General features: G+C 42.1%; 1 protein-coding gene across 2 annotated transcripts in view; it reads left to right on the plus strand.

Moving 5' to 3' along the window:
* Nucleotides 1-24,326, plus strand: part of FAM131B (family with sequence similarity 131 member B) — a 33,663-nt gene extending 9,337 nt beyond the window's left edge. Inside the window, exons 2-7 of one of the 2 annotated variants that reach the window (XM_027681411.1) lie at nucleotides 9,939-10,048; nucleotides 11,473-11,508; nucleotides 14,072-14,165; nucleotides 14,759-14,965; nucleotides 15,268-15,411; nucleotides 15,844-24,326. In XM_027681411.1, coding sequence (XP_027537212.1) covers nucleotides 9,939-10,048; nucleotides 11,473-11,508; nucleotides 14,072-14,165; nucleotides 14,759-14,965; nucleotides 15,268-15,411; nucleotides 15,844-16,388 — 1,136 coding nt within the window. In that variant the 3' untranslated portion in view covers nucleotides 16,389-24,326. The remainder of the gene's footprint in view (nucleotides 1-9,938; nucleotides 10,049-11,472; nucleotides 11,509-14,071; nucleotides 14,166-14,758; nucleotides 14,966-15,267; nucleotides 15,412-15,843) is intronic. The other variant, XM_027681412.1, reaches the window with a different exon arrangement.
* Nucleotides 24,327-26,063: the final 1,737 nt, after the last annotated feature.

Here is a 26,063-nt window from a genome sequence, read left to right on the forward strand (position 1 = left end):
GTAAATTGTGACAGGCTAGGACAAGTATTTTGGGAAAATATCACTGCTGTTTCCTCTATTCGTATACTCTTTCTTACACATCCACTCTCACTTTAGGGGCAAGCTGATATCCATCCCAAACAGATACTAAATGCCTCCTTTCCCACCACTCCCCCAAAGAAGAAAAAAGTGAAGAAAAGAAACCAAAGAGAAAAAAGACAGTCACTGGAGTGGGGAATGGGAAGAAGAAATAAGAAAAGAGTACAAGGTAAAGACTAACAGGCTAAAACCTTGAAAATAGGGAACCAGAGAGGAACAGAGAGCAGAGCACTCCTGTATTTCCATGATATTCAGGAACTGGTAAACACTGCCTAGTGATGCCCTGTTCAGAACAAGGGAATAGAAATAGCACACTGTTAGTTACTGAGATCTTGGATTTTCCTCCTCCTGGGGCTGAAGATAGCCAACCTGATGAGAAATGGGAAAGTTGATAAAGAGAGCTCAGAATTTAGTGGGTCTTGGGATAGGAACTGTAGAGTAAAGATGTGAGAAGTGCAGCCAGAATCTTAATAATAAGTTCTGGAGGAGTCAGAAGACTGGCATGCTTGATGTACCAGCCTCCCTCTGACTGCAGAAGAAACATGACCTAGGGGGTCCTGTGAAGAAACTTGTGCCTTCTGCTTGATGAAGGATTTTCCCAATGATGTTCCCAATGGTCCATGAAATTACTTGAAGTAGAAACTGGCAGCCGGGATTCCTCAGTCTCTCCTGAAAACGAGTGGTCCTACAACCACGTATTGTGGTTGTGTTTAAGGGGGAAGAGGTTGAACAATTGCTGCACTCACCCGACAGAGAGCAGTGACTGTCCCTTTGATGTGAGGACAAACAGCAGAGGGAGTGGGGTAGCCCTTGGGGATCAGAGGGGCCTCATGAACAGTAAGTACCCCCTGAAGGCTGCTCCATGTAGGTGCATATGCCCTTGGGGACAGCAGGGAAAATTGTGAGGTAGGATTAGGGGTGGGTGTGATGGTGTTTGTGATGGTGAACTGTGGCCTCACCCCAGCAGGTACAGGGCTGGGCAGTTGGAGACAGGACTGGGCACTCTATGCCTGCAGCTCTGCCTGGTATGCTCAGCCGCTGCAGTCTCAGGGTTAGCAGGTCTTTGTTGTTTTTCCCAGTTGCTTGGGGAGCTGTGCTGCTCTGTCTGGTGAGGGCACCTGAAGCCCTGCTGATGGATTTTTAGGATTGGGAATAGTTTCTCTCACCAGATATCTGTTGGAAATGCAACAATGTAGCAGAGAGGAAGCAGACTAGGAGTTTCCCGGAATGTGTGTAAAATAATTTCCTGATGCAACTAGTGAGTAAGCGAACTAGAGAAGGCACCTGCTGGACTTCTTTTTTGTGAACAGAGAAGGACTTGTGGGTGCTGTCATGACTGGAGGCCATCTTGGGCATAGTGATCACAAAAGGAGAGAGTTTTTGATTCTCAGAAGGAGGAGGTTCAACAGAACTGCTACCTTGGACTTCTGGAGGTCAGACTTTGGCTTGTTTAGGAGTCTGTTTGACAGAGTCCCTTGGAAGGCAGATCCTGAAGGGCAAAGGAGTCCAGGAAGGCTGGACATTCTTCAAGAAGGAAATCCTAAAGGCACAGGAGCAGGGTATCCCCATGTGCTGAAAGATGAGATGGCAGGGAAGAAGACTGGACTGGCTGAACAGAGAGCTTAGGCTGGAACTCAGGAAAAAAGGGAGAGTGGAAGAAGGGGCAGGCCAGTCAGGAAGACTACAAGGATGTTGTGAATTTGTGCAGGGAGAAAATTAGGGTGGCCAAAGGCCATCTGGAACTTAATCTGGCCATTGCCATAAAAGGCAATAAAAATGTTTCTATATTAGCAATAAAAGGAGGGCTGAGGAAAAATTCCATCCTTTATTGGATGTGAGAGGAAACATAGTGACAAAGGATGAGGAAAATGCTTTCTTAGCCTCAGTCTTTAATAGTCAGTCCAGTTGTCCTTAGGGTATTCAGCACCCAGAGCTGGAAGACAGGGATGGGGAGCAGAATAAAGCCCCCATAATCCAAGGGGAACTGGTCAGAGACCTGCTACACCACTTAGACACACACGCTGGTCTGTGGGGCCAGATGGGGCTCTGAGCAGCTTGGTCTAGTGGGATATGTCCGTGCCCATGGCAGGAGGCTTGGATCTGGATGATCTTTAAGGTCCATTCCAACCCAAATCATTCTGTGATTGTATGGGATTCTCCTCGAGAAACTGGCTGCTCATGGCCTGGACAGGTGCACTGTTCACTGGGTAAAAATCTGTCTGGATGGCCAAGCCCAGAGAGTGGTGGTGAATTGAGTTAACATCAAGTTGGCAAGTGGTCACAGGTGCTGTCTTCCAGGGCTTAGTTTTGGGTCCAGTCCTGTTTAATATCTTTATCAGTGATTTGGATAAGGGGATTGAGTGCACCCTCAGTAAGTTCACATACAATACTAAGTTGGGTGGGAGTGTTGATGTACTGGAGGACAGGAAGTCTCTGCAGAGGAATCCGGACAGGCTGGATTGATGGGCTGAGGCCAGTTCAACAAGGTGAAGTGCTAGGTTCTGCACTTGGGTCAAAACAACCCCATGCAGTGCTGTCAGTGGAGAGGATTTGAGTCTTCAGACAACAATGAATGCACAGAGGAAGTAACAGAGGAATGCATGAGAAGTAACAATTTTTCCCTGTAAACAGCCCTCTCCTCCTGCATGGGGTCCTCCCAGGTGTGTGGGCTATCTGCTTGTGACCACTCCTTCACTGTTTGGAGGATTAATGACCCTTTCCTGGGTCAGAAAGCAGGCAATTCAGGAGTGTCCCTTGAGGAGCTGTGGATGCACAAAGAGATTCCTGTTGTTGAATGTAAAGGACTCTGCAGCTCTCCAGGCTGTGTCCTGCCTCACTGTCTGGATAAGGACTCACTGGCTGAGGGAGTTGTCCTTTGCAGCCCTTCAGAGGAGAGATGAAATACCAGCTTCTTTAGGATAAACAAGGGAGGTTTAATGAGAATAACCACATTGGGAAGAGGGGTGAGGCAGAAATTAGTGTCACCTCTACACCCAGCACCTGGAAGGGCTTGAGGAGGATGAAGAAGCCCTTGCCAAGAGCCCTTTATGCATTGCGTCCCATGGGGTGGTTTGTATTGCCAGGAAGAAAACCTACTATGGCTTGGAGGTCACTGTCATGGCCTAGGGTATCACTGCCTCTGTGAACTCTCACACTTTGGTTTTTGGGGAGAGCGGTGAGAGGCAGTCAGCAGTCTCGGTGCCTCCTGGCTGGCTCTGACCGTTGCTGCTGTTCCAAAACCAGGTGCTTGATGATGATCGTGACTGAGTGTGTGATAGCTGTGGTGGAGAAAGATGTAGTCACCTGCTGGTTGACTCCTGAGGAATATTGGATATGGTTCTTCCATACTGTTAGGGATGAAGCTATGGCACATAGATGTCACATTGAGCGGTATTTTTATGCTCCAGGACAGTGCGCATGTGACATGCGGGCTACAGAGAGATTAAAATTTAAACACATATGGAGAGCAACATATGAAATTGCCTGCTGCGTATTACTTCTGTAATGTTGGCTGTAGGCCAGCAAAAAAGGGCTGCTACCTTGGTTCATATTGACGTTTTCATACTTACTGTGCTGAATGAGGCCCCTGGGGACACATTCTCTGCACTTCAGAGAGGCAGTGAAGAATGAGGATAAACCCATTGCCACTGTTCATGCTGGCTGATACTTGCTCTGCAAATGAGACAGGACTTTGAGATTTTTTTTTAAAAATTTGTGTTAATTGGATGTGTTTCATTTTGCAGTACCTCCTTAGCTTAAATGACATGACTGCTTCTCAGGACAGAACTGCCTGTGTCTCGCATTACGCTCTCTGTTCATCTCCTCGTAGTTTCAAGGATGTGATATGCAGTAGCCTTTAAATGTTTCCAGTCAAGAAGAAAAATGTTGGTGTTGGATTTTGTTCATTAATTCTACTTCCTAAACAGCTCTAAAAAGGGGACCTACCTGCAGAAAGAGGCAGAATGGTCTGGGAAACTATTGAAATTATCCAAATCCAAAGCAAAGATCCAGAGAACTGCTCGTCTGATTCCTATTCTTACCGACATCTCAGAGCTGTAGGTGTTTTCATTTTTTATCAAAAAGTTCCAAGACATCTGTTTTGTGGAGACCGAGACATTTCTCTGCCTTGATGAGCACCAGCTGAGCTGATGATCAGTTCTGTCTCATCCAAGAAAACAGGTTTTTTTTCTGGTCCTCTTCGACAAGTGACCCTGTTGGTAGGTGCCAACAGCAACTAACTAATTTTTATGTTTCCTTATGCAGTACAAGCTGGAATACTTATGGAGTTGTGAATAACTCAGGTGAATTGATTTCTCTGCTTTACCTGAGAGAATTTGAATAGTTCCACTGGAGGTTCACCTCAGGGACTGTTTGCCTCACAGAGGTTTATTCCTTTCTTTGATGTTGACCTTTTGGCTAGCTTTGGTTGGCTTTGTATAAAGCATGCAGGGGAGGAGAAGGTTTCTATGGTTATGCTATCCATCCATCTGTCAGTCCTTCCCTATAGCTTCAACTGCTTTAATTTCAACCACATTTGACAAGACGTGGTGATGTTGTGTTTGACAGACACTCCCACAAGTATCATGAAAATTGGTACCAGGGAAAGAACAATTTACAGACTGATCATAATTACTGCAATTACATTTGTTGTTTTCTTAGTTGTTCAGGGAAAAGAAGGGAATGAAAAAGAATAATGAATCGTGTACTCTAAATATTCATCTTTACCAACATTAACATTGGCTACTGATATCAAATGATAAGGTTTCTACTCTCTGCTGGAAAGTAAAATTTGAGAAACAGAAGAAAGTGTGCTAACAGGGCATAATAGCAGTGCTGGAAAGTCATTGTTTAATAATATGTTTCTTCTTACGTTAATTGGCATGACACATCAGAAAGCAAATGAGGCAAATACATATTTGGTATACGGTATACATCTTCACTAGTGTGATATCCAAAAGGGAAAAACAGAATTTAAGTCTTTAAAACTGTACTCATCTACTTAGTGTGGAACAAAATAGAGAAGACAAGTTGAAGATGATTAATATCCAGCACAGAAGTTACAACAGAACAGATTATTACAGGCTGTAGATGCAGATTAAAGTCATAGATGCAGAAGCCTGACTCAAATGTATACCTTGTTAAATGAACAAAAAACAGGCACAGGTACCAAATATAGTATCAGCGAATGCACAGTGGTAATAGCAATTGAGAAAATGTCAAGAGGAAACCCAAGGAGAATGGACTTGTTTAGATTAAGTAATGAGTAATTCAAACCGAAGTGAATTTCTTATGATCAAAGAAATGCAAAGAAACTGAAAATATGTCTAACTAAGAAATTCTGTGTCTCCATGGTAAATTAAGGTATGTGGCAAAATGAACTACCGAAATAGGGAAAAAAAGTAGTTATACTATATCAGCAAGGTAGGATACAGTCATCCAGATGGTTTCTTGGATTTTTCCAGTGCATTCATCAAAATGGTCACTTTGCTTGGGGAACACTTGGTACATACATTTTCTAATTTCTCAGAGTCCATGTTGCTCAGAAAACCCACAAAACAAAAAGTAGGGAAAAGGGTATTTTCTTTCTTCCATTTTTTTCTGCTTTGAGTGTTTTTCATCTCTATTATTTAGAAAGGCTAGATTTAAAAATGAATCTTGATTTTTACCTTAACAATAATGTAAGAAAAAGAGGGATGATGTTTTCCCCCAAAGGCTTAAATGACTTGAGCTGGAATGTTACTTTAGTTGTAATGGAGACACCTTTTTCTGATGAGTGTTTTTCAGAGGTTGTTTTTATCTAATTTATGTTAAAAAATACAAAGCAACGATGATCTGCCATAATGTCTTAATATATTTATGTATTTCAACTGCTTTGGTTTTCTCTCATTGCTTCATGTAATCAGCTTCCTACTTGTTCTTCAGTCATCTACTGAGTCTTCCAGAGCAGAATTTATGATGTTAAAAACCCCCAAAACACATATTAAATTTTTAAATAAAATGAAGACATCTCTTAAGAGTTTAATGAAAGTGAAATCCCTCTATATCCTTGCTGTACACACCATACAGAAACAATGACAAGGAAATCAGAAACCCAGTTATCTTTCAACTTTCATCATCTCATTTCAGAATATTTAAATGAGAAATTTGATAGCATGTGTTTGTAAAAATCCCACTTTAAAATTAGGTTTATGACCCACTCGTTTTAAAATGCTTATCAGTTCTATATGGAGAAGAGCAAATACTACTCTGTAAGAGGTGATTGATCATAGAATTACAAAAGGACTAGTCATGATTATTAGCAGAAACTGGAATGGAAGATGGATAAGAGAAAATAAATTGTATTGGAGAAGAAACATACCATTACAAAAGAAAAAAAACCATACAAATTGATGGTAGAAAGAAGTTGACCAGAGGTTGGATAAAAACAATGCTAATATACAGTGTACTGCTTTCAGTTCCTCTTTTTCCACTTCACTGTCCATACTTCTTTTTTTCCTGATTTTCTGTGTTTTTTCCTTCCATCTGTCAGAGCAGAACTTCATCTTTCGTGTCTGTGGGTTAATGTTGCTCTTGCTATTTCTAGCAGAAGAGAAAAAAACCCAGTAACCTTTATCCAACTTTCAATAAGAGAAAGTAACATTGGCCCAGACCCAACACCAGTTAGAACACAGGGATTTTCTTTTCAGCCAGTGTGTGATGTTGTAACTCTTCAGCAGATATTACTGCATTTAAAAGCATTTAACAGATGTTAAAGAGTTATTTTCCCTCAATATTTTTCTTTCTTACTACCTATGAAACTATTTAGATCAAGAATTTATTTTCAATAATTATTCAATCTTTATGGAGCATGCAAAATCACATATTACTCATTCTTTTCCCTGAACTAGGTGGATGAGCTATTTCAACTGGAGAAAACCAGTCATAAATAAAATTCTGTAGGCCTTTAGTTCTGCTATTGTGGAACAGGTGTGGACTTTGAGACAAATAATTGTTTGATGTCATTGTTCTTCAACCATTTGATGCCACCATCTGCCAGAATAATGTTAGTATACAGCCTAGAGAAGAGAATGCTCTGAGAAGATCTTATAGCACCTTCTAGTGCCTAAAGGGGGCCCGAAAGCTGGAGAGGGACATTTTACAAGGTCATGGAAGGATAGCACAAGGGGGAATAACTTTAAACTGAAAGAGTGTTGCTTTAGATTAGATATTAAGAAGAAAATCTTTACTGTGAGGGTAATAAGGCACTGGAACAGGTTGCCCAGAGAAGCTGTGGATGCCCCATCCCTGAAAGTGTTCAAGGCTATGTTGAATGCAGCTCTGAGCAACCTGGTCTAGGGAAAGGTGTCTCTGTCCATGGTAGTGGGGTTGGAACTGGATGATCTTTAAGGTCCCCTTCCAACCCAAAGCGTTATGTGGTTCTCGGAATATTTTCCACAGTCTTAACACTTCAGGGAAATTGAGAGCAAAGGTTGGGTGTCATTTGCCAAATTCTGGGGCTGTCAAGCCGCATGTGCTGAGAACCAGGCTCCCTGAGGTTGTTCTGTTTCTTTGGCAGGGGTGGGGGTGTGTTTGCAGTGCATTCCTAGAGCTGTGCTGCAGCCTGTGATGTGTGCCAGGATGTCTGTGTAGACTTACAGAAGGGCCACAGTGTTATGCTCAGAAACAGCTGCAAGTACAGGGAAACGACCTCCGGTAAACAGATAAAACAGGCGTGACACTGCTACCTGCACTGAAGGCTTCTGTACAGTTGCCTTCTGCTCTGGAGAGGTGGCATCTCCCCTGCCTCCCCAACATCCCTGCCTTGGTCAGGTCTGTGGCAGGAATGCCCCAGCTCTCCCATTCTAGTGTGAAGGGTTGCAGGTGGAGGGAAGGAGCACAGACAGAAAAAGGCAGCTGGATCCCAGCATGCAGGGACAGGCTCCTGCTCTGCTCTTCACTCCAGTTTCATCCTCCCGCTGACCTCTGTTGATCCCTCAGCTCAACCCGACCACAGTCAACCCCTCCGCTGCTTCTCATACCTGTTCTCCCTAGATTTGCGCTTCCTGACAGTGCCCGTTTCTTCTCCCCTTTACTCCTTAGACCGAATACAAGTGTATTCCATTCTAAGCCACAACCAAACCTTACAGCTGATGTGCCTGGGACTGTCAGTTGGGCTTTCACAGCTCTGCCTGGCACTTCCCCTTGCCAGAGATATTTCCAGCCTTGCAAGATTTGCTTGGACCCCAGATCAAAGAGGTCTCCAGGCATGCTGGAAATAAGCAACTCATGAGTGGCCTGTTAAGACCTTGCTCCTCTCGCTTGAATACAAAAATGCCCAAGTCTCAAGATTGCCACTCTGATCCGTGGCAGTGCAGTCAGCAAGAGCTCAGTGAGTCCAAATGTATGCATGTGCTTGTCAAGAAAATCAGTTGAGTGGATCACAACCTTGAGAGGTGGTCTTTGTGTCCTGCCTTCTCCTGAAGTCTGGCCGTGTCTGACCTCTATGCTCACCTTTGTAGAATACAGTACAGGAATCCTTTTTCTTTTAAGTTTCTTTTAAGTTAAGTTTCTTTTAACTGCAACTTTACTGAGCCTAGTTAGAAGCATATGGGTGAAGCTATTAAAACACTTGGTTTGAATAATCCTGGTGAACAGAAACACACTTTGGACGTGAAGGGAAAAATATCCCTTAGTTCTTTCAGAAAGGAGATGTTTTTGTACAGCAGAAAATTGAGATGTGAAGGAGTGGTGGACACCACAGTATACAAATAACATTTGCTTTCTGATATTTTACATATTAGCGTGTTTAGCCTTTCTAGGGGACCAAATTATTTTTTTGCATTTTGAATTCCAGCTGATGAATGCCTCACGCTTCCCACCCGTAAGTGCAGACCTATGTGGGGTGGAGCACAGCATCTCTTGCCTGTCAGAAGATTTCTACCTGGGAAGTGCAGTGATGAGAACTATGTAAATGTTCTAGCAGAGCTGCTAGAACAAGCAAGGGAGTGTGCATATGTTTGTGGAGGAGAAATTTGCTATAAAGAGTAAATAAAAAGCTAAAAGCTGATGGAAATAGAACCATTCACATTCAGTGGCATTCCAAATAGACTAGACATTGCTGAATTGATCCCAGGAATAAATGATCATTTGGGGAGCTATATTTCTTGCCAAGTTCTAGCAAGGCTCAAGTTTAAAGACAGTACAATTGTTCCTCTCTGACATGGCAGCAAATAATTCTAAGCAGAGTTTGAGGATGGCACAAAGGCTGAAGGCACAGTAAATCACTAACAGCACAGAACAGTCCTGGTTACTTGGCTGACTATTTATGTGTGCTTCTTTGCATTTAGTTTCGCTTTTTAAATTTCATGTTCTTTAATTTTTTAATCTTAATTAAATTTTATCATTTGTATTTTATGTTATTGATATTTAAAATTTGAAATGTAATGGCAGGTATTAAGAAGGTCTTTAATCTTGGTGAGAATGGCAAAGCAAGGGCTCCAGCAGCCCTAAGCTGATGTCAGACCAATTAAAATTATAATGGAGAAATGCCTTTTTAAGTGATGATGGTTTAATATTGGAAGGGAATATCAAAAGAACTGATTCTTTCTCAGTCACACATCATGACTGGATGAATCTGTGCTTCAGCCAAGCATACATTATGCTTGAGAAAAACACAAGTGACTAGTCTTCATGTGGAGATAGCTGTGAGAAATATAATAGTTGATGATGTACATGTGGTCTGATTAAAAACAGAATATCTGATTTGAGGCTATTGTGGCCTTAAACTCAATGATTCTCTTGTTTGCTTAGCTGAGTTGGCTTAAGACTAATAGAACAAATTGTAATGGCATTCAGAGGCCTGACCAGATGTGTTCCCACAGGAAATGAGGTGATTGCAGTAGACTGGAAGGGACTGAAAGATGTGGACCAAATCAATATGGACAGCACGAGTTCACTGCATGGCAGCAGCTTCCATCGACCTTCCACTGAGGTAAGTGCCTGTCCCAGACCTACTTACCCAAGGGGATCAGAAAATTTGAATTCTCTCTGAGGTCAGAAGCGGGTGTTGTGCATCACTGAGGCATCATCTGGGAGAGGACCAGAATGCCAATGAGCACCTGAGCACCAGACTTTCATACCTGTATAGTTTGGCTTGCATTGAATAGAGTTGAGTCACTCCTTCACAAGATCCATAGTGAGTAAGAATTTGCAAATGAAAGTGCTTTTTAACCACTCATGACGGGAGTGGAACACAACATGGAATAAACAGTGACAGTTCTCACAAGCCTGTAGGTCTGCATTCCTTGAGTACGGATTAATATTGAGATGTCCAGCACTATGTCTGTCCCAGCTTCTGCAGCATAGCCATAAAATCTTTTGATTTGTTCACATTTTGATTTTTAGGGCTGCATTCACTAGTAACTCCCAGACAATTGATTTACCATGCAGTATCTCAAGGGCTGGTTCATTTGCTGTTCTGAATTATTGCAGCTTCTGCACTCTTAGATACCTGAATTTTCAGCTTGGTAAGGTTTAGTGCATGCAATGATGATTAATAAAAATACCAAAGCTATTTTAAATGCATAATATTTGAAGAATTACAAATAATGTTCACAAATAACCTTAAAAAATAACATACAGTTTGCAAAACCTTAAAAAATATTAATGTATCGGTATTTTTATTTCCTTTTTATATGTCTTTGTCTTGGAATATAACTTCAAGAAACTTCGAGTTTCATGGAATCCTGGCAGAAATTGTTGGGCCCGATCTTGTGTGAAAGATTCAGTTAAATCAAATGCAGATCTAAAAGTCAATGAGCATAAACTACACCTCAGTGCACATCTTGATTTATATGAATGGATACAATAGGTGTAACTGACTCATCTAAATTTTCCTGTGTCCACATCCCCAAAACCAAGTTGTTGAGATGTGAGTCCTCCCAGCCGAAGGAAACACACTATGAATTGGTGCTGTGATGGCTGATATAGGAAATGGCTGTAGTTTGCAAGGGGAGAGTGAGTCAGAATGGACAAACCGAAACACTACAAGAAAAAATAACTTCAGCAGAATTCTGTTGCTTGCTGTATTATAACTTAAAATATAAAGGTGGTGTAGCTCCTCCTTGTGTTAGCCTCAAAGTGGTGCAACCCCCACAGTTGGAAGGGGAGCCTTGTGAAAAAGTGTTTTTCCCTTTCCTCCTCTATCATCCTATCTGCTATTGCACCTCCAAACACCGTGACACCTACAGACGCCGTAATCAACAGGAGGGAATGAAACCAGCTTGAAAGACACAAGGTTCTTTTAATATATCAGATAACGTAGTGGTTGTTGATTATGGCAAAACTACTAGAGTTGCTTGGCTGTTTGCAACTTGTTTGTTGCACTGACGTGCTGTCATTCTTTACTTTCTTTAGCAAACACGGACAGATTTCTCCTGGGATGGCATCAATGTGAGTATGCGCTACACTACTGTTCAAATTTCCAGTTATAGGAAGACCAGGATTTGTCTGCCATTGGACACAGTGGAGGCCAGAATGGAAATACGACTGAAAGTTTTTAGTGCCACTGAAATTCTGGGAACTGTCTATGATTCAAAGGATGGTGCTAAATTTTTTTTTTTGCTTTGCGTTTTTTGCTGTCTGGCAGGTATTTAGATCTGCAGATGGCTATTGAGTTGCCTTCATCCCTTTTGGGACAAATGCGTGACGTTTCCTATGTTCTATTTTTGAAATTTGTGGGTGCTGCTACATAAGAAAGGTGTCTGTCCAGCATGTTAAGAAGATTGTTAGTCCTTGGTCATAATTTGATCTTCTCTGGGAGAAATGTCTCTCTCATATTCAGTTGCATACAGAAGTAAAAGAATTCTTAATGTCCCCTGGGGGGAGATGGTCAGTACTAGTTAACTTCAGTTAACAAGCAGAAGAAAAAACAAGCAAACATTTTAACACGTTTCTTTTGCTTTTAATACCTGTGCTATGAACAAAAAAATGTGTGGTTTTTTTGTTTTGTTTTTCACAAAAGCAAAACCAACATCTTGGAAAAGGAATAATGCATATTTATGCTACCAAACTTTTTTTTCTTTTTTTTTTTTTTTTGCTCAGTAGGCTTAAAAAATATTTTAACATAAGTTAACTTGATAGTTTGGTACACTTGTAAAGGCAAGATTAGAAGCTCCATTTTAAGTAGTAGAAGTATTTTCATATTCCATATACTTTCAAAACTTTTAAAATGTCTGTAATTTTCTGGTTATCTGTGGTTTAAAAGCACTTGGGACACTGAATATCAAGAGGACATTTTTCTAACTAATTCTCACCCTGCTGGTACTTCTTTTATTGTAGCACTTATGGCTTGGGATCTTTTGCCTAGGATCAGTTAGAGAAACAAGTTGTGCAGGAAACTAATGGTGCATGCAGCAACTGTCTAGAAGAAGTTTGTCAGGTTTTTTTCCTCACTGCACCTCTGTCTACCTGAAAGCAAGGTACACAGTCATGTATCCTTAAAGAAAGTACAAGACAGTTTCCTTACTTGCAGTTTCCCATTTTCCAACCCATTCAGAATCCATGGAGCTCTTTCGTAATGCAGCTTTTTAGCAGCGTAATTCCATAAACCTTCTTTGGTATCTAAGCTGGATCATTAATTTCCTTCCGATCCCATTCATTCCTGCCTTCATGTCATAGCTCTCCAACCTTGCAGTGGTAGAAACCCTCTGAGTTTACTTTCTTCTCTGGACGATTTCCATGAGGCAGCTCACGGCCCAGCCTGCAGGCTGTCATGGAACAAGTGAGTGGATACTGAACAGCAGTGCCCAGGCAGGAATGACCAGTGGGGGCATAGATGGACTTTCTCCAACAAGCTTCATCACCTAAGGAAATGCATCATGGAACAAGGGATGTGTTCTCACTTTTTACTGTTCTTCTCCTGCTTTGTGATTTCTTCAGCTCGTGTTACACACAGGCATTCCTGGTTCCAAAGTTACAGGATGCCTTAGCTGCTGCCTTTATGCTCAGTTTCCAGAAAAACTCATCTCTCATAATTCAGCAGTTGACTGGAATTATATGCAGTTCAACATCTTTAAAATGCCTTTCTTTGCCTGCAGCTATTTCACTGCCCAGTTATTGCTCCACTCACTTTTTGTGAGGTCTGTGCCTGTGACCAAATGCTTGTTTTGTGTCAGGATTTAAAATTTCTGGCATCATGGTCACTACTTTTGAGTATTGTTGTGTTTCAACATTCTGGCCTTGATTTTTGGTGAGGTTGAAATGAAGAGCAGAAGCAATGCTTGTTTAGCCCTTGTGAAAATTAAGCCTCAGATGAAATGTGTGGCATCTCTGAAGAAGCCTTATGAATTCATCTTGAGAGATTATTTTCATGATGATGTTTGTGACTGCTGCCTGTCCCACTAGTGTCCTGTCCTTGTTATTCTGGGACTTTGGATGAACATAGAGAAGACAATAAATAAAATTAGCAGAGCTGTATACCACATTTATATACAGGTAGTTGTAGGTGCTTGAAACGGGACACATCACTGATACAGTCATGTTCATTTTATTAAGACCATATGAGAAGAATAAAAACCCCCAAAGTGACATATAAAAATTATTAACTGTAGTATGATGAATATATGATACATTAATTACGGTGCCTTGCCATTTGCACTGACAGCTCCCCATTGGAAGTTCCCTGAATTGTCCATCAGCCATGTCTTGGATCTCTAACAAAGAGTTGGGAACGGTGCAGCATGTCTGTGAAGGACTGGCAGCAGCAAAGGGAGGCTTCTCACAGCCTGGTTCTGCCTCTCCCTCTGACCTTGCCTCACTCAGTCCAATGCTATGCATAGCCAATGCTATGCAATACCCAGTCCTGGTTAAATAGCCTCTAATTTTTCCTTTCCTTCTTTTGTTCCTATTGCTTGCTTCTGCTCCTCATCTTCCAACTACCTACTGATTTCTCACTCCAATTCACTTCCTTTTCTCCTTCCTGTATATCATTTCTTCGTATTCTCTCTCTTTTCAGCTCTCCATGGAAGATACGACCTCCATCCTCCCCAAGCTGAAACGCAACTCCAATGCTTATGGGATTGGGGCTTTGGCTAAATCATCTTTCTCTGGTGAGGTCCTCAGAATTTGAGTTTATCCTTGGCAGCTTCTCTCCACAGGCCTTTGTGCCTCTTCCCATATCTCTTTGTTGCTCTCACACCTGCTCCTTTCTGACTCTCGCCTTTTCAAGGCCTTAGAGGAGTCTCCACCACCATGGTTCTAAATACAGAAATCTCATTGTTGTTACCCTTTCAAAGAACAGATTTTTCTTACTCCTGTTGACTTCTCACCGTGCACCCCCGCTCAGACATCTTCAATTGCTTCCCCTCAAACAGTCTTGAGTTTAACCCCATTTTCTGTTTCTTAGTTTGTTCACTTCCAGGCTTCATCCTTCATGCCCAACTCTATCCTAAATGGATTCTAGGCAAGGAAGGAAATGGTCTTTCAGATTTTGGGTTTCCCTTTTTCCCCCTTCTGAGAGCTAGTCCAAGGAAACATGGAGAAACTCTCCTGGAGAGTGATACAGGGAAACTGGGAGACACCCAGCCGCAGGCATGAATCCTGTCAGGAAAGGAGGGGAGAAGCTCCACTTCTAAGAGAGGTAAACAGCATGGCAGACGACCCTGGAACTGTGTAATAGCCCTTCCTTGTTTTCTAATGTCTGGCCCCTTAGGGATATCTCGCAGCATGAAGGACCATGTCACAAAGCCAACAGCAATGGGCCAAGGCCGTGTGGCTCACATGATTGAGTGGCAAGGCTGGGGCAAAGCCAACAGCCAGCAGCAGCAGCACACGCACGAGACAGCGCGCAAAGACGCCGACGCCTACTCAGACCTGAGTGACGGGGAGAAGGAGGCCCGGTTCCTTGCAGGTAGCACTGACTTTCTGGCATGTGGATTGGATTGGCTGAGATGACCCAGAGCAGAATCCCCGAGAGACCACTCAGGAGAGGTTGTGGGTTGTTCAGATGGCCAAAACAGATAGAGACTTGGTGGTTGAAGTATTGCCAACGGAATGCAAATGTGAGAGGGTCAGGGCCCATTGTGGGTGATGGGTGTTGCTGAGATAGGACAAGAGTGGGACAGTGTGACCAAGAGATGAGGTTAAGGAGGGGGATGAGAAGTGGAGACCTTCACACATCCCTGTTTACCCTTCCTGTTTCCTTTGGCACAGGAGTGATGGAGCAATTTGCTATTTCTGAAGCAACTCTCATGGCCTGGTCCTCCATGGATGGTGAGGATGTGAGTGTAAACTCAAATCAGGACAACCCAGCAAGCAACTACTCTGAGAACTATCAGGAGCTGATGGAGAGCCAAGGTAAGCTCCAGTGCTTCTTGCTAATCTTAAAACTTCTGTTTCCTCCTCTTGTTTTCACATTGCTGTCTTTCCCTTTACCCTGTTTTATTCTGCAGCCTCAATCTTTGGGGGTGGGACTAGTAGAGTCATCCCTATTTGTGGAGCTGTCCAAGGAATCTAGTTATAATAGGGAGGCTCCAAAGTCCAGTTCTTTTTGCCTTTTTTCGGGCACAACTGTGGAAAGCTACCAGCCCTTGCAGTCAATTGTGGATATAATCAAGGTTATCTGCCTACTGCCTAGAACTGTGTTTTCTCTTCGCCCTCCTTCCCTCTAAGGGATTCATTTACCCTGTACAGTGCAGTGCCATACACAGGCGCACAGGCTACCTGAATGAGCCAGCTTGGCCTAGAGAGAGTGTCTAACTGTGTGTTGTTTCCCTCCTTTACTTGCAGAGCATATGGCCCAGACGCAGTATGATAGCTGGCCTCATTCCTACGTCTCGCAGGGCATGTATTGCTTAGGTTCATCTGATGCCTGGGAAGCCAGTGATCAGTCCCTCATCGCTTCCCCAGCAACTGGCTCCTACTTAGGCCAGAATTTTGATGAGTCCCAGACAAACCTTCAGGAAAGCATTTTGCTTCAGAGCAGCTTTCTCCAGCAGCAACAGCTGCAGCAACAGCGGCAGGAGCAGAACTTCATCCAGAGCACGGGGCTGGTCCACGTGTGGCCCCTGCAGACTGCTCAGAGTGGAGGTGGAGCTGAGTCCAGCACATACATGGAGGACCACATTGAGGATGAAGGGAACCCACGGCTGGAGAAGGCTCCTCTCCTGAACAAGAAGCCCTCTCCAGAGGAGGATGATGCAGTGTGCCGGGACCTGGAATCTCTATCTCCTCGAGAGGAGATGGAACATGCTGCACTGAGCCGCAAAGTCTCAGATGTCACCTCCTCTGGGGTGCAGTCCTTTGATGAGGAAGAGGGAGAAACAAATAACTGATGCTTTCTGTGAAGTTCTCATCACTGCTGAACAAAGAGAGGGGTGGCAAGGAATGAAATTACAGGGATTCTTCTCTCCAGCTCCCCATATTTCTGAGGAGGCACACCTTCCATTCCTGACATTTAATTATTTTTTTAAACAAGAGGAAAATCTCAAAGTGATTGACACATAAAAACCTCTTCTCCCCTCTCCCATGGACATATATTTTGGATTTTCATTGCTCTGGGCAACATGTGAGGTGCTTGTAGAGATCTGGATTGGTAAATAATTTCTAAATCTTTTTAATACAAAGTCTTGGCTGTGGATACAAATTCTTCTGATATGGCTGATGAGACAGGCTGGGTATAGGGAGCGGCTATGTGGCTAGAATTCATCTTGGCAGAATGGATGGTGTTCTGTGCACATGGTCCCCTTTGATAGAATATGTGAATATAAACTGGTTTAAAATGAAGATTTGGCTTTGCAAATATAGATTGCACTAGTATTGTGTGATTTTGACCGATACAGACAATAGGGCTGTATTCAATACATATTGTACTGAAATGAAAGATTTGCTGTGTAACCAGATCCTCAATAGCACCTTGATACAAAATGGTAGGTTGATGGATACAAACTGTGCTCCATGGGCACGGGCTATGCTGCTGTACAGATGGTGTGGCTCTGTGGGCCAGACTCTGCTGTGGCATGGAGGAATGGATGCAGATGCGAATCTAACCCTGTTCTCAGATATTCATGTTTTGGTTTCTTTCATTTATTTGTTTCTTTCTTTGACATTTCTGCCTTCCCAGGAGCTGGCAAGAGCGGTGTGTCCTTTTGGCATTGGGCACTGGAAGCTGGTGGAAAGGACATTTTCAGCCTCGGAGATAGTAATAAAAAGCTGACTCTTGCAGGAGGCTTGAGAACATGTCCATCTTGGTGCTGCTGCTGCATCTTTCTGTATTCTTCCTTGCCAGCGGTATGGGGAGACCCAGAGAGTAGGCAGCAGATCCAGGAACAGCGTGTACAGCTCTGAGATCACAGATACCCAGTTTACATTAGAGTTTTCAGCTTTTGCTTTTTTTTTTAAATCTTTTTATACTGCTGGATAAGTGTTAATAACAGAGCAGTTAATAATAGGAAAGGCCTGTACTCCAGTCATGACTTAACAGAAATGACTGTTCACTTCCCATTTCTGCCACTCCTTCTGCAGTGCCAAATGTAGCTGGAGGAAAAGGGGTGAGAGGAAGTTTTCTCCTCCTATTTGTCTTCTTCTTGCCTATGTTTTCTTTTGTTTTCCCACCCCCAAGCGGTATCAATAATGCTCAGTATTTGGTCTGTTTGTTTTTCCCTCCCATCTCTTTTTTAGGTGTGGAGAAAGCTGATTTCAGGAGTTTTCCCTATTTTTACGGGTTCTACATTTTTTGTTAAAAAAACATGGTTCATTGACCAGGGGAATTTGGTCTCTTGCAATTCCTTGCCGTGTTTCTACAGACCTCCTTTTGGGAGGAAGAGGTTTTGAAAGGAAATTGTCTCCTTTTGAGCTCTCACCAGAAAAAAAAACATAGACAAAAGCAAAAATTGTACAAGGTTATTGATTTTGCTGAAGAACTGAACAGAACCAGCAGAGATTACCCAAATGCTGAGTTTTAATTGCAAGACGTCTTGCAAAAAAACATCAGCAAAGCATGGGTGTAAATCAGATGCTAAATCTGATGAGCTAGAGAAAGGAATTTGCCTGGGCACTGCCATACTGTTCCAGGGGCAACTCTTTCTCACTTACTCTGACTCATATCTGCTCTGTTTAATTCATGGTACGTTTGTTTCTTCCTTGCCTCTTCTTCGGGCTTGTTGTGTTTTTTGGATGACAGGAGAGTGATGCGTGCTCCTTCCCTGCTTCAGATTTAGTTCCTGCATATTTGCAGGGAAAAATGTCTAAGGAGAAGAAATTGTGACTGAAGTAATATCATCAAGTCTCAGAGTTCAGACAGCTCCTGGCAAGCAAAGCAGGTGACATCCAGGAATTATGAAAAGTAGGAATGGGGCTCTCAGGTAGAACTTTACCCCACTCAGCTTTCTCCCACTCACACCAGCAACTGCATGAAGAGGGACTCCTCTTTCAATACCTAAGTTGTTCCAGCAAAGTCCACTTCAAGCGGATCTCTCTTCCCTGTCTTGCACCTCTAAAGGAAAGACCTTTGGGATGTTTAAGTAAGATTGGTAATTTGGTGTAGGTAAGAGGGAAAAGTTTTTGTTACCATCTTTTTTACCCATTTGTTTGGTCTTGCTTACATCTCTCTAAGGAGGTAGCTCTTCTCCTGAATGATGACCTTTCAATATCTCTTCAAAGATGTTTACACATTCAGGTGCTAACCTCCCCTGGGCAGTAGGGTTTCATAAATATGATCTTCTATAATTCTTGCAGGGCCAGTGCTAGCTCATTGTCCTGAACTGGTTTGGGTCTAGCCTTAGAGCGGGGCCTAGGAAATCACACTAGCCAGAAAAGGGAGATCGGGCAAGTGCCAAGAGCACATCAGCAGATGACAAATGAGTGAGTGTTAACCTTTTCTTATTTCTTTTTTAAAAATCCTTCAGGGAAACAAACATTGGTTGGGTATGTTTCTTTCTGGGAGATTTGGGTGGCCTCTTGTTTTCCTCTCCAAACCGTTTTGTTCCCATGTGCCTCTCCAGGAGCATTCTGGATGTTTACGGTAACTTTAGAGTAGCTTCTAATGATCCCTCTGTGTTGTTTACAGGACTGGGACAAATGGGTTAGCTTGTCCAGGGCTTCTTTTTCTTTAATATGGATGTGTGGTACATTTACTAAGATGTGTGACTCATGTCTAAAAGATGTACATTATCTCCATAGAAGACAGTGACAAGGAATTATCTACATGGGACGAAATGTGAAAAAAATTAACCTCCTTGGAATGGGATAGAGAATTATACCCTGCTGTATAATTCCATAACCTGATCTCTAGAAACCTGTAGATAGCCTCATTCTCTGTGAATACAGACTAGTTTGAACACTACTCTCTGTAAAAACTTCCAAACTTACTAAATTTTTTTTTCATAAAAGTCTTGACTTTCTGTGAATAATAAAATTTCAGCCTTTTCCTGAAAGAAAGAAAAAGGCTATTTTCCATGACCTCTCCGCAATCCAAAAGATAAATGTATCTATATTTGCTAGGAGCTTGACCAGAGAGAGCAGATCTGCCTATCTACACTTGCCGCCTGTGTGAGCATCCTGAGCTGAACTGGAAAGGCAGCTTGAATCTCTTTGAAAGAGGAAAATTGTTTGTATAACCTGGCCTTTTCTTATGTAACAGGCCTGCTGATTGTGTGTATCCAATATTAGAGAGAGACCTGGAACCTAGTGTACGTTTCCCAGAAAAGCTGTTATTATGTAGATACACCTATTCAAGCATATGGGAGGCACAGGTGCTCTGTGAGTGAAATTTGGCCTGCAATCCCTTTATCCTGGTGAGGGGGGATGAGTTGGAGAGAGTCCAGCCAAATAGTCAGAGCCCAAATTGTATTTGTGAGGCTGAAAATAAGAAGAAAGGTAAGCTCAATATTCCTGATCTGCAGTTACTAAGAAACTGAGCCTGCTGTTTGTTTCCACAAACCTTTTGTAAAGCAGAGCTGCACTACAGAAAAAATTTGGATATTCTTGAAGCAGTGGTGGTAGAAGATTCTCATCTTTTCCCCAAGCCTTTGTCTTCAATAGGAACTTGTTGAAATTATTATGCTAAACACAAAGAAAGCTTAAACACAAGTGACCCTAATTTAAAAGCTTCCACTGCAAGAAAATTCTCCCTTGTTCCTTTTCCCATGATTGCTCATACCTGATTACACTATTTCATAAGTTGTTGTTTTTTTTTAATAAATCTGAAGCTTTCTTTATAAGCCTTCTGAGTTCTCTTCAACTCCATTACCTCAGACTCTGGGATGGAGAAGTCAGTCTGCTCCTTTCAGTTTCTGTGCCTCTAAATTACCATCACCTTCTTCTGGAAAGCTGCCGACAAGTCACCCACTTGCTTTTCCCCCTTAAAAATGTTAATGTCACCTTTAGTGACAGACTTGCAGCAAAGAACAGTTTAACCATGCTTCTAAGCTGATCCAATGGTCAGCTGCTGTGAAGGAAGGCAGCCCTTTGCCCTGGCTGTGCTCACCTCCCACAGCCCTTGTGCTGATGCTGATGCACAGTTGACCCACAGCAAACCATGCACTTTTACCCTACTATAAAAGTGAAGAGGGAACAGCTGTGAGCAGAGGGGGAGATAGTGCTGTTTGCAGCAGCTGGCTTTCCTTTATATCAGGTTAGAGAAACAGGGAAAGTGCACTTTGAAGTGGCATCTTCATGATGAACCTAAGCTGCTCGAAGGAGCTCTCATGCCTCCTCCTTTCCGCCAGCACCAGCTGTGTACTTCTACTGCCTAAAAAGCACCAGCACTAGCACTCATTTGCCTGCTCAGGAACTGGTCCCATTGAAAACTAACCCAGTCCCCTATCAAAATAAGGGTTTCAGTGGGATGAACTCTTCATATTGCTTCACTTGGTGAGGCAAGCATCACTGAGGGCTGGTAAAATGTGCAGATGGTCATGTGGAAGACTGTTTGGTTGCCGATGCAACTTAAATTGGCTTAAGCTGATTGTGAAGTACCTGTCTGAAAAGAATAAGCCCAACTGGGGTACTATGAAGGACATATTCCCCTTTCTCTCCCATAGTGTTTTTCTTGGAATTTCTAGTATCTCTTACTTGATTTGGTGTTTGTTGTTATTTATGCTCTGTTATTTCCCTCACTATTCCCTTCCTTTCCAAAGGCTCTTTTGAGATAAACCCTTCCAAGGGACAGGAGGGCATGAGTAACTTGATAGATGCATGAAATTAATAAAATTAACGTGCACAAATCTCATATGCACTCAGTGATTAAACTCCATGGCAGCTAAAGGTACTGATAAGTCTTATCCTGTAATTGCAAGAGGAGAGCCTTGTGCAAGAGTGAAGCACAGCTGGAGCAAGGGAGGCTTATCCCTGTCTTTAAGCCAGTTCCATTCTAGTGTGAGATCCAGAAGAGCACTTCTCACCTACGCAGAGTCTGTGCATGCTGTACTGTGTACAGCAACAATGAAAAAATGTTAGTTGTAGTCCCAGAGAAGAGAACCAGAGAGAGGAAATTGTTCTCTTGGTTGGACAGAGGTATGAGGTATGGTGGTGAGGCAAGGTAGTGTGCAACAGTACAGACTTGTGGACATCTATGTGTGCTCTGTGCAATGGCGAGGAGAAGTCTAGCTAGAGAGGGAAAGACATTGAGAGAAAGGCTTGGGGAAAAGGTCGAGAAAAGCTGAATGTCTTTTGTTTACACAACTCGGGTAGGAAGCTTCATGGCAGACTTGCTGCACAAGCTGTAAGTCCAGGATTGTTGCAGCTTATAGTACTCCTTAGTCCAAGCCACACTTTTTTTTCTGTAAGACAAAGTGATAGGAAAGGGTACCTGCTAGCTTCTTTTCATTATCTTTGAAAAACCATTCACAATATGCTTAGTTCTTCAGGGAAATCTTATGAGAAATACACCAAATAAGAACTTACTCCTTGTCCAAATGAAGTTAATGTGAGTTTTGTTCTCATTGGAAACTCAAAATACCTAAATTCAGCTCAGTTTGCCTTAACTGATGTATTGGTGATTGTCTAGAAGGAGAAACTCAAGTAAATCCACCTCTAAATGCTATAGAAAGCAGAGCAACATTGATGTAGTCTAAGCTCTTCCTTCTGATTTCTCCCAGGTGGAATTTCCAACGTTTCTTGTTCAGACAACTCTGGCATGTCTTTTAAATTAACTTTTTGACTTTTTCTAAAAGAAAAAGAAAAAAAGAGAAAAAAAAGCCGGTGCCCTTACATCTAGAAAAATGTAACTAAGTAACAGTTTCATCTTTGATTTTCCTCCCCTGTAGCAATCTGACAGGGAAAGATTTCTATGCCGTGGCTCAGGGAAAGGAAAAATAAACAGGGAAAATGTGAGTAAAATAGTGCCTATTAGAACTAAACGTATGTGTAGGACAGACTACAGTCGTTAAAGCACAGTCTCAAATATGATTGCAAGCTGTAAAGTCAATGTCAGGTGCCTCTTTTGTGTCATAGGCTTTTCCCAGGCTAAGTAGCGCAGGAGCAGAAGAGCTGGACTTGTGTGCCAGATCAATGTCCCTCTGAGAGAACTCAGAATTTGTCATGGAACCTGGAGACACTACACTCTCTCAGCAGCACAACCAGCTCCATGAATTGACAGGTGTAGGCATGAAGACAAATGGTTATTGTGTTAACAAATGGACATGGACGATTTGCACTTGGAACATTAGGGTCTATTTACATCCTTGCACTGGCATTTTTCCCCAGCATAGGCAGATCAAAGTGTTATCTTTTCCTTGGAAATGAAGAGAAGCTCTGTGATTGTCAGTGTTGGTCTGCACAAAAGAGAATAAATATGTGATGTATTTTTCCAGTGCAGATACATGTTGTTGGAAGAGGAAAAATTTAGTCCGAGAAAGATTATGTTTACTAAAACTGTAAAGACTTGTTCAAGAATGTTCTCAGTGCAGATACTATAGAATTACAGAATGGTTTGGGTTGGAAGGGACCTTAAAGATCGTCTAGTCCAACCCCTCTGCTATGGGCAGGACTTACCTATTGATAAGTAGTAACTGCTGTCTTCTAGGAAGAGAGAGATTACAGTGTTCTGTGGATCTTCCTCATCTCCTTTGACTGGGGACATTTTAAATGCCCTCTGAAACCTAGTCTTGTTTTTGCTTTCCCATAAGGGATCAAATGTCCATGCTAGCAAGACAATAAAGGCTTTTCTCCATTATGTAGACAAGATCATGCATGAAGATTTGCTTCTAATAAGATACAGGCATCTAGTCCAGATTCATTGGCCTTCTGGGTTCATTTTCATTGGGCATGGAAATCTGGTCATGAGTTGGAGGCCAAAAGGTTAAGAACCCTCTTCCAGAGCCCTGCCAAGTTCCCATGAGGCAAGTACAAGTGGATTTCCCTTCCTTTCAGATACTGCATGCTTGAGCAATGTAGCAAGCCAAAAGCTCTTTTGCAGGTATATATTCTTGTTTGGCTTTCATTTTTCTTCTCTAATTTGTGGATGTTGTGCATGATTGGAGGTCTCTGGGAATCCCTACATTATAAAATTGGGACTCAATTTTATGGGGAACAGGATTTCTCTTGTTTCAGCTCTTTTTTAGATATGGCTGGGTAAAGACTGAGATTTTGGGAGGTACAGGGGTGGTGGATGGGAGTCTCAGGGGTGGCATGCAGAATGGATTCCTGAAGCATGTATAAAAATAACTAAAGGCTTGGGTCTTTAAATGTTGTATTCTCAGTATCTGAAACTACTTTAGCATAAGTGTATGGGACAATGGAGGTTGCTGCAAAGCAATTTTAAAGAGCTTCCCCCAAGCCTGTACACTTTCTGTAGCGGGGAGGCTGCATGGTGATTATATTTGTTCTTCCAAGCTAGTGTTTACAGAGGTGCATTGATGTTTGGGGAGAAAGTACTGAATTGAAGTAAAACAAAAAGGGAAAGGGACCCACTATTGAAAGCTTTCATCCTTACCTTGTCCCACCCTAGCCCTTAATAATTAAAATGAGTCTGATTTGCCTTTGGTCTTCCAGCTCCAAAACATGTTTGCCTGAAAATTTTTGTTGGATATACTTCGCATGTTTTGATAATGTGACTTATGAGATAACACTTCTACAAAGATATATATAAATACATACATGTACAACCACATACATACATGTGCACACACTACATATAGACTTAGAAAACTATATGGCACTACACACCTCCATGCCTGTATGTGGCAGTAACCACAGTAAAGGAGGGGAGGTAGCTCAAAATAGCATGTACAGTCCTTTATGGAGTTGTTATTAAACAGAATGTGGTCTTGCCATCCTGGCTGGTGGAAGTGTTTTATTTCTGTGGGACTGATTCCAGGGGAGTTGCGTCTCAGGAAGGAGGATCCTAGGAAGAGGGGTTGGGTTTCCATAGTCGGATGGACCATGTTGAGAAGCATTCCAGAGTAGGAAATATCTGATACGCTCTTTCTCATTAAGAAGATAAGAATGTTTGACCATACAGAGCTAAAATCTGATGTGTGTCTGTGACTACCATGGCATGAATCCCAGGCCATTGTGGCAGATTTGAGGATAGATACCATCACATCAACAGAATCCTCTAGTTTAGCATAGAGTGAGTTTTCCTGTTACACTGGATACATGTAAGTTTTGTCCCAATATTGGTGACATGCAGACACATCTGGCACAGAGTTGGACAGAACTTTCACAACAGCAGGTTAGGACTGGACACAAAGAGGAGTTTGATGCTTAGACACTGACTTTGGGTAGCACAACTCTTCAGTTCACATTTCAGTTTTAAATCAGTGCTTCTCAGCCTGGTGTTCTCGTAGCAGATTGGGGAATTAGTTGACCCAGAGGGAAAGGAACATCTCTGCGCTTGCAACATTGTTGTGTCATCTGCTTCTGATCTAGGACATTAGGCCAGATCCAGTAGCTATTTGTTTGCCATATGAGACTTTTAAATTCCAGTCATAAAAGATATATATTTCCTTGTCAAGATACTTGTGCTTTTCCATTGGTTCTTCCAGGGGCTAGGCAGTGTCCCTTGTCCTGCTTAAGGCATAGCATATTTCACAATCAGGGCTATTTAGGTGATCATTGCTTTCTGTATTCTATTTGAAGTTAATTTGCTTCTTTCTAGTTTACCTGCTTTTGCTACTTGAATAGATTGCCACCCACCACTCGGTATGTATATCTGCATAATTATGTGCATATAATTAATTTTGACTTGCATAAGACACACTTAACTTCTTCAGGTTTTTTTTATTTTTGTCAATCCTTTTAAGTCCCACAGTACTCTCTCCTGGTTTTGCGGGGGGTTTTCTGTCTTTTGGGTTTTTTTCCAAATGGCCTTTAAATTGTCACTACTGGGTTTTTTTAGACATATGCCAAATGAAATCAGTTATTCCACATTTGTTTAAGTCCTTGGGAAAATAGGATTTTTCTGGGCCTGAAAGTCATATCTCTGCAATGTCTTTTTTTCTTAATTTCACATTATGCTACAAAGATGATGTCCAGCCGCTGAGTGTTTCACCTAAAAGAACTCTTTTACCATCACACTAGGCTAGACTTTCCCTCAGTTAAGTTTGTCTCCTCTGGATTTAGCTGCTTAGCCCCAACATGAATCTTATTCTATGGTGTCTGCCTCAGGCTCTGATTTCCACTTTCTGCTTATTTCTCTGTTTAGACTAGATGGCAAACCTACCATATGTTTCTCTCATGTTACTGTTTTACAATTTCTCCTATCTTACTTCTAAGTCATTTATGAAAACAGTAAATAAAAAGGGCATAAGAGCATTTTTGCTGCACACCTCACTGGAATCTGCACTATGCCAGCTGCAAGGGTATTTTCTATACAGTTCCTCAAACAGTTCATATCTTCTGTGCCAGAGAAATTGCAAATTTGATTTAAGCATAAGATTCTGTGACATGTTTGGTCATAATCCAACCATCTCAGCTCCCATTTCTTTTCACAGCCCATTTGCTTAAGTGCACTGTAGAAGTTTGAGGGGGAGAAAAAAAGCAGGTTTTTGGTTTTGTTTTTTTTTAAA

Source organism: Neopelma chrysocephalum, unplaced genomic scaffold (assembly GCF_003984885.1).
Source record: "Neopelma chrysocephalum unplaced genomic scaffold, ASM398488v2 Primary Assembly neopelma1_60, whole genome shotgun sequence".
Lineage (NCBI taxonomy): Eukaryota > Metazoa > Chordata > Aves > Passeriformes > Pipridae > Neopelma > Neopelma chrysocephalum.